General features: G+C 48.5%; 1 protein-coding gene across 1 annotated transcript in view; it reads left to right on the top strand.

Annotated features, from left to right (window-relative positions):
- ERCC6L2 (ERCC excision repair 6 like 2) overlaps positions 1-17,816 on the top strand; it is a gene marked incomplete at its 5' end in the record, with an annotated part of 326,876 nt that overhangs the window by 71,289 nt on the left and 237,771 nt on the right. The window contains 2 exons of the mRNA XM_082244915.1: positions 9,650-9,857; positions 10,149-10,289. Of these exons, the coding sequence (XP_082101041.1) occupies positions 9,650-9,857; positions 10,149-10,289 (349 nt within the window). The remainder of the gene's footprint in view (positions 1-9,649; positions 9,858-10,148; positions 10,290-17,816) is intronic.

The following is a 17,816-nucleotide window of genomic DNA, read 5'->3' as shown; positions in this document are numbered from 1 at the left end:
GTTTTGTCTGTACAAAGTTTGCAAAAAAAAAAAAAGGTTTTCTTTAACTGACTAAAAATGGACGTTTCAGTTTGAAGGCCTCATTACATGACAAATTTTTGTTTTATTTTATTTTATTTTATGATTTTAGCCATTTGCCATTTATTTGGCGGTTACGGCTTAACTTGCTTTTAGGCCTAATACATAGGACAAGAAACAAGGCAAATACGAAAACTACCAACAGCAAGCAAAAGTGTGCTTCATTCCCTCAATGTAATGCATCAGTTCAAAGCTGCCAACAGAGGCAAAAACAGCAATTCTGAAGAGGATACATACAAACTGTTGCTCATGAGTGTTTCTTAAATAATACAGTCTAGATCCTAGTCATGCTCCTACCAGCACAACAGCAGAGAATGGATAGTAGGTAAAACAGTTAAGGCTGCCAATGGAATGGAAGGGGCCCATTAAGCAAGCTGAACCTGTTTTTACAAACATTGGGGGGAATTTACTAAAACTGGTGCATTTAGAATCTGGTACAGCTGTGCACGACGGCTAATCAGCTTCTAATGTCAGCTTGTTCAATTCAACTTTGACAGTAAAACCTAGAAGCAGTTTGGTTTCTATGCAGAACTGCACCTGATTGTGCACCATTTAGTTTTAGTAAATAACCTTTGTTGTTTACACTGTGTAACTAAAAGCTGCAAATATATTCTGCTTTCTCTTACGTCCTCTGACAGTCGCCGCCCCTCAATAGTCTTCACCAATGGGTAGTGACCTCTTATCCATAGGAGCAAGCTAGGCATAAGACTTGTTAAAAAACAAAGCAATTTGCATAGACACACCTGTAGGGGGCTGTCCCACTGGTCCAATACCCCCCTGCTATCAGAATTCCCCTAAGTTTGTCTTCTGCCTAGTTAGGAGTAAGATAGGCTATCCCTGTGCTGGGGCTACAGTCTCAGCCTTTCTTCTGTTTTATTATTTTTATTTTATGTACAAGTGTTTTCTTACACTACTAGCTTTTTATTTGTTCTGCGGTGGGCTTCTAGAAAAAGGCCTAGGCTTTCTCACTCCTCTGATTCAGAGTCTGATATGGTTGCCATGGACAGTGTACCCCCTGAAGGGTCTCAGTCCTCTCAGTCGGAAGGGGAGGCGGAGGATGAGGAGGGGGATGATTCCCCCCCTGGGACGGCCAGAGAATGCGCTGCTATGTCTGCGCTTATTACCGCTGTAAAAGATACACTACATTTAGAGGATAAGCCCAACCTGCCAGGTAAGCGGTCTTCCTTTGGGACCAGTAGAACCCAGAAGGCAGCACAAGTGTTTCTTGTCCCGCTGAGTTTCACGAAACAGTGAACGAACAATGGCGCAATTTGAAGCGCAATTTTGTGGTACCAAAACGTTTTCAGCTCCTTTACCCCTTTGCGTCTCCTATGGATTTGCGCTGGTCCCTAAAGTGGATCACGCGGTGTCCAGGTTGAACAAGGCCACTCTTGTGCCCACGGAGGATTCTCCGGTGTTTAGGGACCCTACGGATAGGTGGATGGAATCTCTCGCTCGCCACTCCTATATGGTGGCGGGTTCGATGATGAAACCTATTTTCGCCTCCGTCATGGTGTCTCTGGCTGTGGTAGATTGGGCCAAGGTGCTCAGATGCACCCTTGTGGCTGATTCCGCCCCTCCTGCTACTTTGGAGATGGAGGACCAGATTATTCAGGCTGTTCTATTCCTGTGTGACGCGGCCTTGGATGAGGCCCCTTTAGCTGCACGACTGTCTGCTGTCGCGGTGATAACCCATCGATTGGTATGGCTAAAGAGCTGGTCGGCTGACCAGACTTCCAGAAAGATGGTGTCTGATATCCCTTATGCTGGGAATCGCCTTTTTGGGGACTCCCTGGACGAATTGGTTAAAGGGTTTACTGGGGGCAAGAGCACTCTGCTGCCCCAGAATCCCAAGGGTCAGTTTTTCGGCGGCAAGCGGGGCCCTTCCTTTAGACCAAATCAGGGGTCCTTTCATGCCTTCTAGGTACAGGACAAGGGCAAGTCCTTCAAAGGCCATGGTGGCCAGAAGAAGCCTTGGGCGGGCAAGTCTAAAGCCGCCCGCGCTGGCACGGCGGCCCAGTCCGCCTCAACTTGAATGGACGCCCTCACCCGTTAAAGGGGTGGGGGGGGGGGCGTCTGCGCGTTTTTTTCTCTCCGGATTCCGGACAGGTGGGTTCTGGAAATCATTAGATCAGGTTACAAGATCGAATTCCTTTCGCGTCCAGCGGACAGATTCTTTCCCTCAAATCTTCATTTAACCCCAGATCGTCTACAAGATCTTCATCGGCCGGTTCAGGATTTCCTCGCCCAGGGGGTAATCGTCCTGGTGCCGCATCGGGACAAATTTCGGGGTTTTACTCAAATCTGTTCACTGTGCCCAGAAAGGAGGGCAAGGTAAGTCCGATTCTGGACTTAAAAGCTCTGAACCGCTTCGTGCGGGTTCAAAAATTCCGCATGGAATCCCTCCGCTCGGTGGTGGCCTCCCTGAGCCCGGGAGATTTCCTGGCTTCCATCGATCTCAAGGATGCGTATCTACACATCCCCATATTCGAGGGTCATCAAAGGTACCTCCGATTTGCAATTGTGGAGGAGCACTATCAGTTTGTGGCGTTCCCTTTTGGTTTCGCTTCGGCTCCAAGGGTGTTTACCAAAGAATTGGCTCCTGTTCTGGCCCTGTTACGGGCGCAGGGAATTGTGACCTTGGGATATCTGGACGATCTCCTGTTAAGATTGAATGCGAGCCAGTGTCTGTTACGCGATCTGTCAACCACGGTTCAGACGCTCCAGGAGTTCGGGTGGACCATCAATGTTCAGAAGTCGACTTTGTCCCCTTCTGTTCGCCTCCCTTACTTGGGGATGGTCCTGGATTCCGCCCAAGCAAAAGTCTTTCTGCCGGAGGACAAGCTCCGGACTCTACAGAACGAGGTCAGGTCCCTCAGGGACAACGAATCCTCATCACTCAGGACCTGCATGCGGTCCCTGGGGTTGATGGTGTCGGCCTTCGAGGCGATACCATTTGCACAGTTCCACACACGATCTCTGCAAGCGGAGATTCTGGCCAGGTGGGACAGGCATCCTCATTGATTGGAAAGGAGGATCTCTTTAGGCCACCAAGTCAGAGAGGATCTTCTGTGGTGGCTCCAGTCTCCGGCTCTGACGGAGGGAAAATCCTTCCGGCCGTTGTTGTGGGCGGTGGTCACCACGGACGCCAGCCTGTCGGGCTGGGGTGGCGTTCTGGCCACTCTGTCTGCCCAGGGCACTTGGTCGGAGGAGGAATCCTCCCTGCCAATAAACATCCTGGAACTGCGAGCGATCAGACTGTGCTTGCTCCGTTGGCCGGATCATCTTCGGGGCCGCCCCGTACGGGTGCAGACGGACAACGCCACTGCGGTGGCTTACATCAATCACCGAGGCGGCACCCGGAGTGCCCGGGTGGCCCGGGAAGTGACCAAAATTCTGTCTTGGGCCGAGACGCAGGTCCCGGCGATTTCGGCAGTTCACATTCCAGGTGTGGAGAACTGGCAGGCCGATTATCTGAGCCGCCAGACCCTGGACCTGGGGGAATGGTCCCTGCATCCGGAGGTATTCCGGATGCTGTGTGCGCAATGGGTATACCCGGATGTGGATCTGTTCGCGTCTTCGTGGCAAGGACGCGCGATCCTCTGGCAGACGCCTCGGATGTGCTGGTGGTGCCTTGAAATCAGTATCGCCTGATCTATGCCTTCCCCCCTATTCAGTTGTTGTCCAGGTTCCTTCGCAGGTTGGTCTCGGAACCGAAGTTGGTGATTCTGGTTTCCCCGGACTGGCCGCGCCGGTCTTGGTACGTGGACATCATGCAACTGGTCGTCGAGCCTCCATGGCGGCTTCCGTTATGAGACGATCTACTGTCTCAGGGGCCGATCTTCCATCCTGCTTTACAGTCGCTGGCTTTAATGGCTTGGCTGTTGAAAGCCAGGTCCTGAGAGATCGGGGTATCTCGTCGGCGGTCATTCCTACCCTGCTCAAGGCTAGGAAGGCTTTGTCCGGTAAGATCTATTACCGTACCTGGAACGCTTATTTTGCCTCGTGTGAGTCCAAGGGCGTCCATCCTCGTTCTTTTTCAGTGGCGAGGGTGTTGGCCTTCCTGCAATCTGGTGTGGACCAGCGTCTTGCGCTGACCACAATTAAGGGTCAGTTGTCTGCACTGGCAATCCTTTTCCAGCGTCCCTTTGCATCAAACTCTCTGATACGCTACTTTGTTTAAGGAGTACGTCATTTGGCTCCTCCTCGGAGAGCGCCTTTACCTCCTTGGGACTTGACTTTGGCCCTGTCCGTTTTGCAACGTCCTCCCTTTGAGAACACCAGGAAGATTCCTCTGCCTGTGCTGTCACGAAAGGTTGCCTTTCTGGTGGTGATCACATCTGCCCGCAGAGTGTCGGAGTTGGCGGCTCTGTCTTTCCGCTCCCCTTACCTGGTGGTTCATAGGGATTAGGTGGTCTTGCGACCTAACCAATCTTTCCTTCCTAAGGTGGTTTCAGATTTTCAACTTAACAAAGATATTGTCTTGCTTAGGATTCGCACACAGCCAAGGCAACATAAGGAGTTTGCTTTGCATTCCTTGGATGTAGTCCGAGCGATCAGGGTGTACCTGGCGTCTACTGAATCCTTCATGAGGTCGGATTCTCTCTTCATCCTTCCCGAGGGCCCTCGGAAGGGTATGGCTGCGTCTGCGGCAACCATTTCAAAATGGATCAGACAGACGATTGTACAGGCCTACTCAATTAGGGAACGGGTGCCGCCCTTCCCTGTAAAGGCGCACTCTACCAGAGCGGCGAGTGTGTCCTGGGCTTTCCGACATCAGGCTTTGGTGGCCCAGGTGTGCAAGGCAGCGACTTCGTCGTCTGTGCACACCTTTTCCAAATTTTACAAACTTGATGTTTTGGCATCGGCAGATGCTTCCTTTGGCCGCAAAGGTTCCTTTCTCTGACCTGGTGCTGCATTGCCTTTTGTGACGGTTGCGCTTCCCACCCCTCATGTCTACACTGCTTTAGGACATCCCATTGGTGAAGACTATTGAGGGGCGGCGACTGTCAGAGGACGTAAGAGAAAACTGAATTTTTGTAAAATCTTACCGTAAAAATCCTTTCTCTGAGTACTCTGACAGTCACCGCCTCCGCCCCTCTTTTGGGGTTTTTTGGACTATGTACTGCTTGCTACCAAACTGAGTTGGGAATGCTGATAGCAGGGGGGTATTGGACCAGTGGGACAGCCCCCTACAGGTGTGTCTATGCATATTGCTTTGTTTTTTAACAAGTCTTATGCCTAGCTTGCTCCTATGGATAAGAGGTCAATACCCATTTGGTGTAGACTATTGAGGGGCGGCGACTGTCAGAGGACTCAGAGAAAGGAATTTTACGGTAAGATTTTACAAAAATTCTGTTTTTTTGTCTACTAGTTTATGGAAAGGACCAAATAATGTTGATTTATTAAAACTGGAGAGTCCAAAATCTGGTGCAGCTCTGGATGGAAACCAAAAAGCTTACAGGCTTTTTTTTTGTCAAAGTGTAAGTGAGCAAGCTGAAGTTACAAGCTGATTGGGTACCATGCACAGCTGCCCTAGATTTTGCATTCTCAAGTTTTAGTAAATCAACCCTAATGTGTGCTTAAGTAAACTTTATAAGAGGCTGCCTGGTGCATGAATGTTATACTGCTTGTATAGAAAGCGAAATATGGGGACTTCAATTCCGGACCTAGTTGCCTGACTGTCATTCTGCCCCACTGTGTTCAGTATGTTCTGATTTACAAACCTAGAACAAGTGTAATTGAAACTTGGCAAACAGACCTTATGTGTAAACATGTTCCATTAATTCAAAATACTGAAGCAAGATGACACTGAAAAAATGTGCTTCGGCTGCCACTATGTTCCTTCTGTTTTCACAAGTGTAACAAAAATTGTGCATCAAACTGGACAACAGAGGGTATTAACAACTTCCCTACCGGCGCATTGTAAAATGACGCCAGCAGGAATGCTTTGTCCCTCTGGGCGGTTTTGTCATATGACGTCCGCCTGTCCTCACCACTCTCCCGCACCCCCAGGGGGGCACAGCGCGGCAATCGGGATGAAGCGTGTCCCTCAGGGCACAGCCCATCCCCGATCAGTGTAAAAAGCCAATAAAAATGGCACTTTAACATGTGAACGGCTGTGTCCAATCACAGCCGGCCACATGCACTGACCTTGTGCATGCCACTCATGCGCGCCCCCAGGGGCGCACAGAGTGGCGATCAGGGATGGAGAGTGTGACGGACTCCGGACACCCCGACTGGGTATCTCCGCCAAGAAGCTGCTTCCTAATCTCTGGAACACGAGATTTGTGAATCTGGCTATAGACAGACAGAAACAATAGAACAATGGAATACAGGCACTTAACAATAACAAACCCCACCCCACCTCACTATCTAGCAAGGGTCTATGAGACGCTCCTACAATATTCTAGCAATCTGAAAAGTCAAATTGTCTATCTCCATATATCTCTTGAGGGACATTGTCCAGAAATATTATTGTCCCAAGGGAAAGAGGCCCTTCATTTTTTCAACACAAACCACACATATAGAACCCAGGATAACCGGGGTAACACCAAATGCGGTGTGGTTGTACAGCGAGTCTGATTAGTGCAGAACCTACTCGGGTTCTTGGTCACTCTGTGCCCCTAATAGACACAGGGTGACTTACACATAAGAGGGGTCAGGGAAACTGGACAAGGAGTTTCCCAACCTCTCTAAGGTAACTCCTGTCACATATCTACCCTTTTGGCAGGAGACCCCAAACGGGTTGACTTCAAAGTTAGTCCATAGTTCCAGTCCCCAATGTCTGTACCCACACAGTACCCCAAACAAATTGTCTGGAACAGAGCGCTACTGACCCAGCCAACCTCTGCCTCTCTCGTAGAACATAACCCCTGCTGGGGAGAAGTGTGGACTGGTTCTTCTCCCTGGAGTCCTTTAAGCCTCTGCAGAGAAGACAGGATGGCTGGGCTCACTCCATCTTCTGTTAGTTGGGGGCAGAGGCCAGCAGCACTCTGCCCTGTTTCCAGCTCTTCTACTGGTTTGCTATCAGTGAATATGAAAGTCCCATCCACCGATATCCGCTCAAGCTGCCGTTGTGTGGTGCCGATTGCATTCTCACCCTGAAGCTCCTGCGGAGTTAATTGTTGTAGGCAGAGGGCAGTAGCGTTCTGCCCTGCTGCCAGCTGTTCCACTGGGAAGTAAAGTGAAACAAAGGAGGCCATGGAGTGGCCTAGTCAGTCTCCAGACCTTAATCCTATAGAAATTTTATAGAGGGAGCTGAAACTTTGAGTTGCCAAGCAACAGCCAAGTAACCTTAAGGATTTAGAGAAGATCTGTAAAGAAGAGTAGACCAAAATCCCTCCTGAGAGGTGTGTAAACCTGGTAACTATAAGAAACGTCTTACCTCCTTGCTTGCCAACAAGGGTTTCTCCACCAAGCATCAAGTCATGTTATGCTTGCGGATCAAATACGTATTTTACTCACTGAACTGCAACTCCGTTTATAACCTTTGTATAATGTGTTTTTTCTGAATTTAAAATACACCTATGATAAAATTATAAACCCTTCATTTCTTTGTAAGTTGGCAAATTTACTAAATCTGCAGGGGATCAAATAATTATTTTCCCCACTGTAAATACTCAGATGGTTTCCACCCACTATAAATGCAAGGGGTTTATAGGAAGGGTGGAGGAGTATTTAAACCAGGAGGGGGGAGAATTACAATATAATGGGGCAGACAAGTCAGACAGGGATCAGATGATGGAGGGTGGAATGGGGGAAATTGGGGAGTGTGGAATGGGGGAAGATGAGGTGTAGGGCTATGTCAGGTGGTAAGGAGTTTTCCTTGTCACATGTTACCATTGGCAATTACAGTACAATTTTTACTACAAAAAAACTATGCAGAACACAACTTCAAAATGTGGCTACAAGTTAAAGTGTTTGTTTATCAATGCCAGAAGTCTGCCAAACAAAATAGGAGTCTTGGAAGCTTTGGTGCATGAAGCGAATTATTAATAAATTGGTATGGCTGAATCTCGTCTTCATTTTTCACACAATTGTGCTACTAACATTCTTGGCTATGCTCTCTTTCCAAGAGACAGGGTAAGACAAAAGGAGTTGGTGTCTATCTCTATGTGAGAAGTGATAACAAAGCGAGTGTGAGAGACAATCTCGTTGATGGAGAGTTTTATTTGTGCCGAAAATTTTTATGTAGAATCGCATGGCGTTTCCTTGAGTTCAACCAGTGTTAGTGAGGAAATGGAAACTCGGCTTCTTGCATAGATAGAAAGGGCTACAAGGGCTGTATAGCAATTAATGGAGTGTTTTAATTAACTTGAAATTGATTGGAATAATGGAACTGCTGGAACGGTAAAAGGGCAGAAATTTCTGAACCTTCTTAAGACATTTTTATGGTACTGTTTAACCAGTTCAGGACCTCCCACCACACTTATACTGCAGCAGCGCTGCGCCAGATCATGTACATGTACGTGAATTAGTATTTCCAGGTAGGGGGCACACGCGCCCCCCCGGCTTTGCTGTCATTTGCTACAGCACAGGATGATCAGCGTGTCCTGGCCAATGATTTCTGACCGGAATCTGCTAATTGGCTGAGCGAATGACAGAAGAGAGCCCTGTGTTCATAAAGAACAAGGGCCTCTATACAAAGAGCAGTGATGTGTCAGTTTTTTTCTCCCTGCAAAGCAGTTTGTGAATGGGCTGCTCTACGTGCAAGATTCGGAATCGCATGAAAATCGCCCATAAAAAAATTGCGAAAAAGAATGCGAGTTCCCGCTATGTGAACTGCAAATGGGGCCTAAAATTTTAAAAACAAAACCTATGTGGCTCACGTTCATTGTAATCAATGGTGCCTGTTCACATCATTGCAACTCAGCACGGTAAAATTTTGGAAAAGTTTCCTGTTTTACTTTGGTGAGATGTCAGTGAAAATTTTGGCCCCAAAGGATATGCAAACCACATCCGAGTTGCATCCAAGTTGCACTACATATGCACACTGAAAATCTGATCAAAATCAGATTGCAGCAGTGTGAACCTAGTACCTGTTGGTATGAATTGTTGTGCCACATTTACAGGTGAATGTTTACAGCATTCCACAGCAGCAGGTGCTGGATCTGCTAGATGTGGCTACCTAGCATCTGTGTACAATCGTTAGTGTTTACCGAAAGTCAGCTATTGCTCATAATGTACAATTACATGGTTAGGATCTATATCTGGCTGCTTATTTTAAAGCACTAATAAACCCAAAAGCAAACATTTTTTATGTTGCAGCTTACAAATTCTTAGATCATTTTGTGTGGTCACTTAATATGCTTATAAAGTGCCGTAGCTTTATCTATTTTACCTTTTTTTTTAATTCTAGATAATTTATTACTACTTCTATTGCTGACAAACTGCACTAAATGTAATAGCGTAGCAGCACTAAAGCAATGCTTAGATAATGTGTAACTGCTTTATGTTTCAGTGGAAGAAGAAAAGTGTTGTGGTGCAAAAATAATAATTTTATTAGGTCCTTTTTAAAGATTTGAAAGTTGCACCTGAACCTGACCCCTACATAATTGTTCCTTTGTAGGGCTGTACCTGGATGTTTTGGAAGCAAAAATCAATTCAAGGAGGAATTTTCAAATCCAGTAGAACATGGACAACGCCACAATGCCACAAAACGAGAGTTAGCCACTGGGAGAAAGGTCATGCACAAGTTGACAGTTAAAATGTCTTCATTGTTCCTGAGACGTACCAAAGCTCTTATAAGTAACCAGTTACCAAAAAAGGAAGATCGGGTATGTATAATGTTTATGTATATACAGATTTTGGCAAGAAACCGTGTTAACTTAAGAAAATATCTATGGAAAAGTATGGGGCTAGGGGAGTAGTTATCAACTTGGGCTATAAAGAAAGATGGTTATAAGTTTTATATCGGCGGTAAAGCAGAAAATAATGATTTCACTAAACAAGGACTTAATTTTTTTTATTTCTTGTAACCCTTTAAATCTATGAGTAGCTCAGTTTTGAACTAATGATGACAATTTATAGTCATAATACTTTTAGAAACTTTGCTTTTTTACCTGCAGATTGTCTATTGCGCATTATCTGAGTTCCAGAAAGCAGTTTATCAAACAGTGCTTGAAACTCAGGATGTCAGCTTGGTTCTTCGAGGAGGAGAGAAGTGCAGTTGCCGCAGTGGGCGGAAAAGAAGAAGATGTTGTTATGAGGTAAGGAATAATCTTTGCGTTATATGACTATATATTATATACACACAGTATAATTTATTTAAAAAATAACTAAGGCCAGCCATAGATGGAGCGAACCTCTTTCCTGACAAAGGGATTCCCTCCCGCTGAGCCATTGTGTTTTTCCACCGGGGAAAGCCGTCCCTGCCGGAAGAGCACAGTAATTATTGCTAGTGGCTATAACAACCATTGCGATAATCACATGTAAAATCTGGCAGGCTGGTTGTACCTAAGTTTAACTTGGGTACATTCAGCCTGCATATACATGGCTCAAAATTGGCCGGTTCCTGCTGAACCAGCCAAGCTTCAAACCATCTATGGCCAGCTTTAGATTGATTAACAAAACCTGGGTAATTCAAAGCAATGAAAAGATGCTTAAGCAGATGTTACCTTTAGTGAAAAACCTATAGTAGATCCATAGACATTGGATGCTACTTTTATATAAAAATCTTCTGAAAAAGTAGATCTTAACCCCTTCGTGCCGAGGGAACGCAAATATGCTGTCTCGGCTTGAAGGGGTTGTACCGGAGTGATGCCTGCAGCTAGAAGCGTCACCCTGGTACTGTCGTCTAGAGCTGACAGTTGGCTTTCTTGTAATGACAACCGACGCGGCTGAGAACGTCCCGTCCCCCCCCGCCACCTTCCGTCCGCCACTCGCTTGGGTCTCCCGTCCCACTGAGAGAACCGAGCAACAAGCCGGTGGACATGTCGCATTCGGCTCTGATTGGGTCTCCGATGGAAAAACACAGAAGTCATCACTTCTGGGTACTGGAGCCTTAAAGGCGCCAGATTTAAAAAAAAAAAAATGACAGCATTCAAAACAGCCAAACTTGGCGTTTTGAATGCTTTTAAGTGCAAAGAAGGGATTTGGGGTCTTTAAGACCCCAGATCTCTCCATAACATTTCTCTTTCGTTCTTTGATGGACACAGCTCCAGATCTTCTGTGACCCTTGGGTTATGCTGCCCCCTACAGGAGTAGGACACTAGGCGGAAAAGAATTGACTATGCCTATAGGGCAGTCCTAGGGGGTATACTTCCACTTCCTGCTATAGAACTTCAGTTTTTTTATGCCTAGTCAGGAATAAGTACCTAGTTCCTTGCTGGGATCTCTAGTCCTAGCATTTTTTTTCCTTTTAAACAAAATGTATTTCTTTTATTTTCTTTTCTGAACTGCAATCAAGTCTGTTCCAGTGAGAACTACAATCAACTGATGGACTGGATGACGCACTGGATATCCTAGATCCTTAAGGTCTTCCCAGTCCCACCAGCGAGCTCAACCCAAACCGCAGCTCCACGCTAGGTCAGTCGCGACATAGCCCCACTGAACGGGGGCTGGCCGACGGGTTAAACGTCTCACTAGGACGCATAGCCCTGGTCATGACCTGAGTCGCAGCGTACCTCTGGCCTGCAGCACCCCCATTCCAAGATGGTGCGGTGGTCTGCCTGGAGTGGTGCCCGCCTGGTTCCAAGGTGCGGTGAGTAGTGTCCTCCCTCCATTCTGGTGATTTCTCGGGATGGACGTGGGCCCCTCCCCGGGTTGGTAGGTTCCCCATCTGTCCTTCCTTCCCCCATAGCACCCCCTCACTATTGGGGTGCCTTGATATCGGCGGCCTTGTTTGTGTAGCTCGGCGGCCATGTTCTGGTAGTTTCCCATTGTTTTTAATGTAGCCCATGGAGCGGTGAAATCGCCGGGTGGCCTCTGGTGTCAGTGCCTGCGTTTCCTCTTCCTCTATGATCGCCGCACTGCATGCAGCTTGGAGCTCTGTGTCCCTCCTGAGTCAGTGGTGGTGAGTTCCCTGTGGGTGTGCAAAGCTCCCTCTTTCTGCTATAGCAGTGTGTTTGGTGCACTGGGACTTGTGGTGCCACTGGTGCAGCGGTGGGGAAATTTTCACAGCAATTTTTTTTTCTACATTTTGCTGGTGGTTCCCAGTTTAACCATGGAGTACCTGGAGTCACCACCTGAACCCCTCTCAGAGGCTGCAGGGTCCCAGTTTGATATGGCGGCGGTCCTGCAGTCGCTAGTGTCCAAGGTAGATATGGCCCTCCAAATTAGGATGCGCAAAAGCGTCCTCCACCTTCACCTGCATCCTCTGCCTCCTCAGACTCTGAGGTTGATTTGGCAGCCATGAACACGAGTCACCCCACTGGGTCTGCGTCCACGCACCCTGAGTGCTCTGATAGTGCGGATGATTCCTCTTCCACTACGACCGCGCATGAAAAGGCGCTAGTGGATGCACTGATTATATCAGTGCAGGAAACTTTAAAATTGGAGGACACAGCTAATGCTGCGTTGGCTGCGCTGGTACAGTTTGGTAGCCGCAGACCAGTCAAGGCCACTAAGGTATTCCACTTTCCCACCTATTTCGACGATATTGTGGCTAGTCAGTGGGGTTCCCCTATATGCATGGTCGGGGTACCTAAGCGTTTCGCTAGGAGGTATCCTTTTGAAGAGTCCCTTGTAAAGAAACTGACAGTTCCACTGGTGGTGGATTCCCAGGTTTCCAGGTTAAATAAAGCCACACTGCTGCCGGTGGAGGACTCTCCGTCCTTTAAGGACCCTGTTGACAAGAGAGCTAAGTCTCTGGTCCGATACCTTTTTCTCTGTCGCTCATTGACAGACGCAGTCCTCTTGATTAATAACACATTGGGTTATACTGCCCTCTACAGGAGTAGGACACTAGACGGAAGGAAAACGTTCTGGCCACACCTTAGGGGCAGTCCCAGAGGGAATATCCTCTCACTTCCTGCTACAGGATGTCAGTTTTTTCTGTCTAGTTAGGAGTAAGGACCTAAGTTCCTTGCTGGGATCTTGGTCCTGGCAGGATTTTTTAGAAAAACTTTTTATTAGGCAGCTTTTTTTCTCCAGTGTTCCTGTGAGATCTTCAAGCAAGTACGCTGAAACTGGGCGACGGGCTGGATGTTGAGATCCAGTGGTCACCCCAGTCAGCCTGCGAGCGCGTGCAGGCCCTAGCTCCGCGCTGGGTCGGCCGCGACATAGTCCCACTGGACGGGGACTGACCCTGCAAGTTAAACGTCTCGCCTGGACGCCGACGATCAGTTGGAAACTGAGTCACGGCGTCCGCATTGGTCGACAGCCCCCCCCACCTCGGTGGAGAGGGGTTCTGTCAGGAGTTGGCTGGCGCCCGCCTGGTTCCTCTCCCCCTACGGGTGTGTTGGTGGACGCGGGCCCCTCCCTGGGATGGTCACTATCCTATAACAGGTGTTACAAATCCCCCATTTGAGTGTGATTTTGTGTATAAGAAACCAGGAGGCTTGGTTTGGGAGCTGACTATCTAAAGTCACTGTAGGAGGGTGCACTGTTTAAGGACCATGACTGAAGTCAGTGGCTGACATTACTGTAAATGATGGCCATGTATGGGGGATAGATCCTACCTGACCATGAGGCTGCAATACAGGCCGATGCCTGGGCCTAGATTACCGCCATCCGCCCGCAGGTCGCCATCCTCCCACACCTCCCGCAGGCCGCACAGGCCGATACCATTCTCCGCAGGCTGCACATTGCAGCAGGCCGCCGCCATCTTCCCATAGGTGACAGGCCGCTGCCATCTCCCGCAGGTCACGTGAGGCCGCCATTTTGGCGTAGCCTCGTGTCTCCTGCATGGGGGCGGCCATTTTGAAAACGCCCAGCTACCTCGAGGAGGAGCAGGGCAGCGCCGAGAGGCGTGTAAAGGGGCGGAGCCGCCTCCTTTACCTGGGAAAAGTGCTAAAAGACTTCCTGTCTGTAACAAGACAGCGCTGAGAGCAGGTGGATAAAACTTCTGTGCATCAGGTGGTGAGCCTTGGGGTCTCTCTCTCTCTCTCTCTGTGGGGTCCAGAACAGGTACACTGAGGGGCGCTGTTGTGCTGGGGGATTACAACGAAAAAAAATAAAAAATAAAAAGTTTTTTTCTTTGCAATTATTTTTTTGTTTGCTGGCAAGTGTCTTGTATAATCATGGACCCTGCCACACATGTATCCCCACCTGATCCCCTCGAGGTGGCCGCAGGGCCCTCCAGTACCCCACTTGTAATTGATGCATTATCTACAGTTTTGGAGTCTTTGGTATCCCGGGTGGAGGTGGCCTGTCAGGGACGGGGGTCAAGAAAGCGACCCCCACCTACCCCTATTTCATCTGATACTTCAGATTCGGATTCTGAGTTGGTCACTGCAGCTGCAGATCCCTCCTCTGGGGCTGTGGTCTCAGGTAATGTCTCCTCAGACAGTGAGGAGGACGTTTCTGCCTCCGCCATAGCGCAAGAAGAAGCGTTGGTGGACGCACTAGTTGTGGCTGTCCGGGAAACCTTAAGATTGGAGGTTACACCGGCAGAGGTAACTGAGATGGAAATTCCCTTTGGTACTAGTAAGCCTACCAAGATGGTGAAGGTTTTTCCCTTACCCAAATGCTTTGGTAATAAGATTAAGGAGGAATGGGATCATCCCAAACAAACTCTTGCTATTTCCAAACGCATTGCTAGGCGCTATCCGTTTGAGGAATCCCTCATTAATAAATGGACGGTACCACCAGTGGTGGACCCACCGATTTCCAGATTAAATAAAGCCACTGTTATCCCGTTGGAGGACGCTCCGTCCTTTAAGGATCCGGTGGATCGGAAGGTGGAAGCCGAATCCCGCTCTGTTTTTTCCCTGATAGGATCAGCCTTTAGGCCAGTGGTGGCCATTGGTTTAGTTTCACAAACATTGACAGAATGGGCCAAGTTGTTACACCGTGACTTAAAGGGGAGAGGTATCCCCCCGGCAGCATCCGATTTGATGGAGCAGATCATACAGGGACTACAGTTCATCTGTGACGCCGCTTTGGACGCAACTCCCTTGTTAGGGCATGCGTCGATGTCAGCAGTAGTCCTCAGACACGTGTTGTGGTTAAAGTGCTGGTCGGCGAATCAAGGTTCCAAGAAAGCCTTGGCTAATCTCCCTTTTCAGGGGGATCGCCTGTTTGGGGCCACCCTAGATGAGATTATAAAGGATCTCACTGGGGGTAAAAGCGAATGATCAGACTGCGTCTGATTTACTGGACCGAGCAGCTCCAGGGCAGCCCGGTTCGGATCCAGTTGGACAATGCCACGGCTGTGGCTTAGGTCAATCACCTAGAGGATTGGCAGGCAGATTATCTCATTCATCAGACTCTGGATTAAGGGGTAGGGTCCCTTCATCCAGGGGTATTTCACCAGTTGTGCCTTCATTGGGGCACCCTGGATGTGGATCTGTTGGCATCTCGACTCAACAGGAAGGTGCAGAGGTTTGTAGCACGCGCCCGCGATCCTCTAGTGGACGCAAAAATCGCGCTGATCGCCCTGTTGGGGCAGTATCAGCTACGGTATGCTTTCCATCCTCTCAAGTTTCTGCAGGAACTTTCTCACAGAATAGAGGTGGAGGGAATTCCAGTTATCCTGGTAACTCGGGACGGACCTCGTCGAGCCTGGGACGTCGATTTGGTGAGGCTAGTCGCGGACGCTCCTTGGAGACTTCTTCTCAAGGAGGATCTGCTGTCTCACAGACGGATCTTCCATCTTGCTTTACAATAGCTGGCTTCAACGGCCTGGCCATTGAGACTCAGGTACTGAAGGACAAGGGTTTGTCAGCTTCAGTTATTCCTACTCTAATTAAAGCAAGGAAAGCGACTTCCAGCAAAGTCTATTATCGCACATGGAGGTCTTAGATTGCGTGGTGTGAATCTCTTGGATTTCCCCCACGTACCTATTCGGTGACCCGAATCTTGGCCTTTCTACAACAGGGAGTTGAGCAGAAATTGTCCTTGAGCACTATCAAGGGTCAGGTTTCAGCATTAGCAATCTTCTTTCAGAAACCTTTGGCTACCCATTCCTTGGTGAGGAATTTCATCCAGGGGGTGCGACACCTGGCTCCGCCAGTGCGCGCACCCTTACCACCCTGGGATCTTAATTTAGTGTTGTCGGTTCTTCAGAAACCTCCCTTTGAAGATATTAGGGAGATTCCCTTGCTTACGTTATCCCAGAAGGTGGCCTTCTTGGTGGCTATCACTTCTGCACGCAGGGTGTCAGAACTGGCCGCATTATCTTGTCGTTCCCCATATCTGGTGGTTCATAGGGATAAGGTGGTTCTTCGTCCGAATCCATCCTTTCTTCCTAAAGTGCGGGATCCTCCGTTCCCTGTTAAGGCGCACTCCACTCGGGTGCTTAGTGCTTCCTGGGCCTTCCGCCATCAGGCATCAGTGGTCCAGGTTTGCAAGAGGCGGCTACCTGGTCATCGGTTCATACCTTTACAAACTTTTATAAAGTTGATGTGATGGCATCGTCGGATGCCTCTTTTGGCCGCAAGGTTCTGCAGGCCGCAATTTGAGGAGATCATTGGTCTACCTTGAGGGTTTGTTGGCTGCTTGGCTCCGGTTGGGCCTTCTGGATTTTGATTTCTGTTATCCCACCCCTCATTTGTGGCACTGCTTTGGGACGTCCCAATGTGTTATTAATCAAGAGGACTGCGTCTGTCAATGAGCGACAGAGAAAAATGTATTTTTGTAAAATCTTACCGTAAAATCCTTTTCTCTTAAGCTCATTGACAGACGCAGTACCCGCCCCTCTACTTTTGAGTTGGGTTGGGTTCAATTCTCTGACACTGCTTTGTGACATAACTGACATCCTGTAGCAGGAAGTGAGATGATATACCCTCTGGGACTGCCCCTAAGGTGTGGCCAGAACGTTTTCCTTCCGTCTAGTGTCCTTCTCCTGTAGAGGGCAGTATAACCCAATGTGTTATTAATCAAGAGGACTGCGTCTGTCAATGAGCTTAAGAGAAAAGGATTTTACGGTAAGATTTTACAAAAATCCATTTTTACCATGGCTGGTTCAATTTTGAGGCCGGTGTTTGCCATAACCTTGGTCTCCTAGATCTTAACAGAATGGGCAAAGCTTCTGCGCTAGGATTTGGAAGGGGGTCAGCATCCTCCTGAGCTGTTAGAACTGGCAGACCAGTTAGTACAGGGCTTGCAGTATATCTCTGGCCCCCTTAGGCTGCAGGGTGTCTGTGACGGTGGTTACTCTTCGTCACATGATTTGGCTGAAATGCTGGTCTGCGGACCAGGCTTCCAAAAAGGTGCTGCCCGATCTCTCCTTTGTAGGAGACCGCCTGTTCGAAGCTTCCATGGAGGAGATCATTAAAGGTCTTACGGTAAGTAAGAGTACTTTGCTTTCACAGGTTACCAAGGACAAAGAGCCTCGTCGCAAGCTGGGTCCTTTCTTCTCGGCCCACAACCGTCCTTTTGGTCCCGCAGGATCGCATAAGGGATCAAAATCCGCCCATAACTTTGTGGGAGGTTCCAAGAGACCCTGGTCTGGTAAGCAAAAAGTGGGTTCCGCTGGTCTCGCAGACAAGTCCACTTCTGCCTGTAGGTTCACCCTCAATGGTATCTGGAGTGGGGAGGACGTCTTTGCTCCTTTCCAGACCTGTGGACCTCCTTGATTCAAGACAAGTGGGTCCACGAGTTGATTCTGTCAGGTTACAAGATTGAGTTTCGGT

This window comes from Pelophylax lessonae, assembly GCF_965119305.1.
Source record: "Pelophylax lessonae genome assembly, chromosome: 1".
NCBI classification, from domain to species: domain Eukaryota; kingdom Metazoa; phylum Chordata; class Amphibia; order Anura; family Ranidae; genus Pelophylax; species Pelophylax lessonae.
This window is presented reverse-complemented; position numbering and strand designations above follow the sequence as displayed.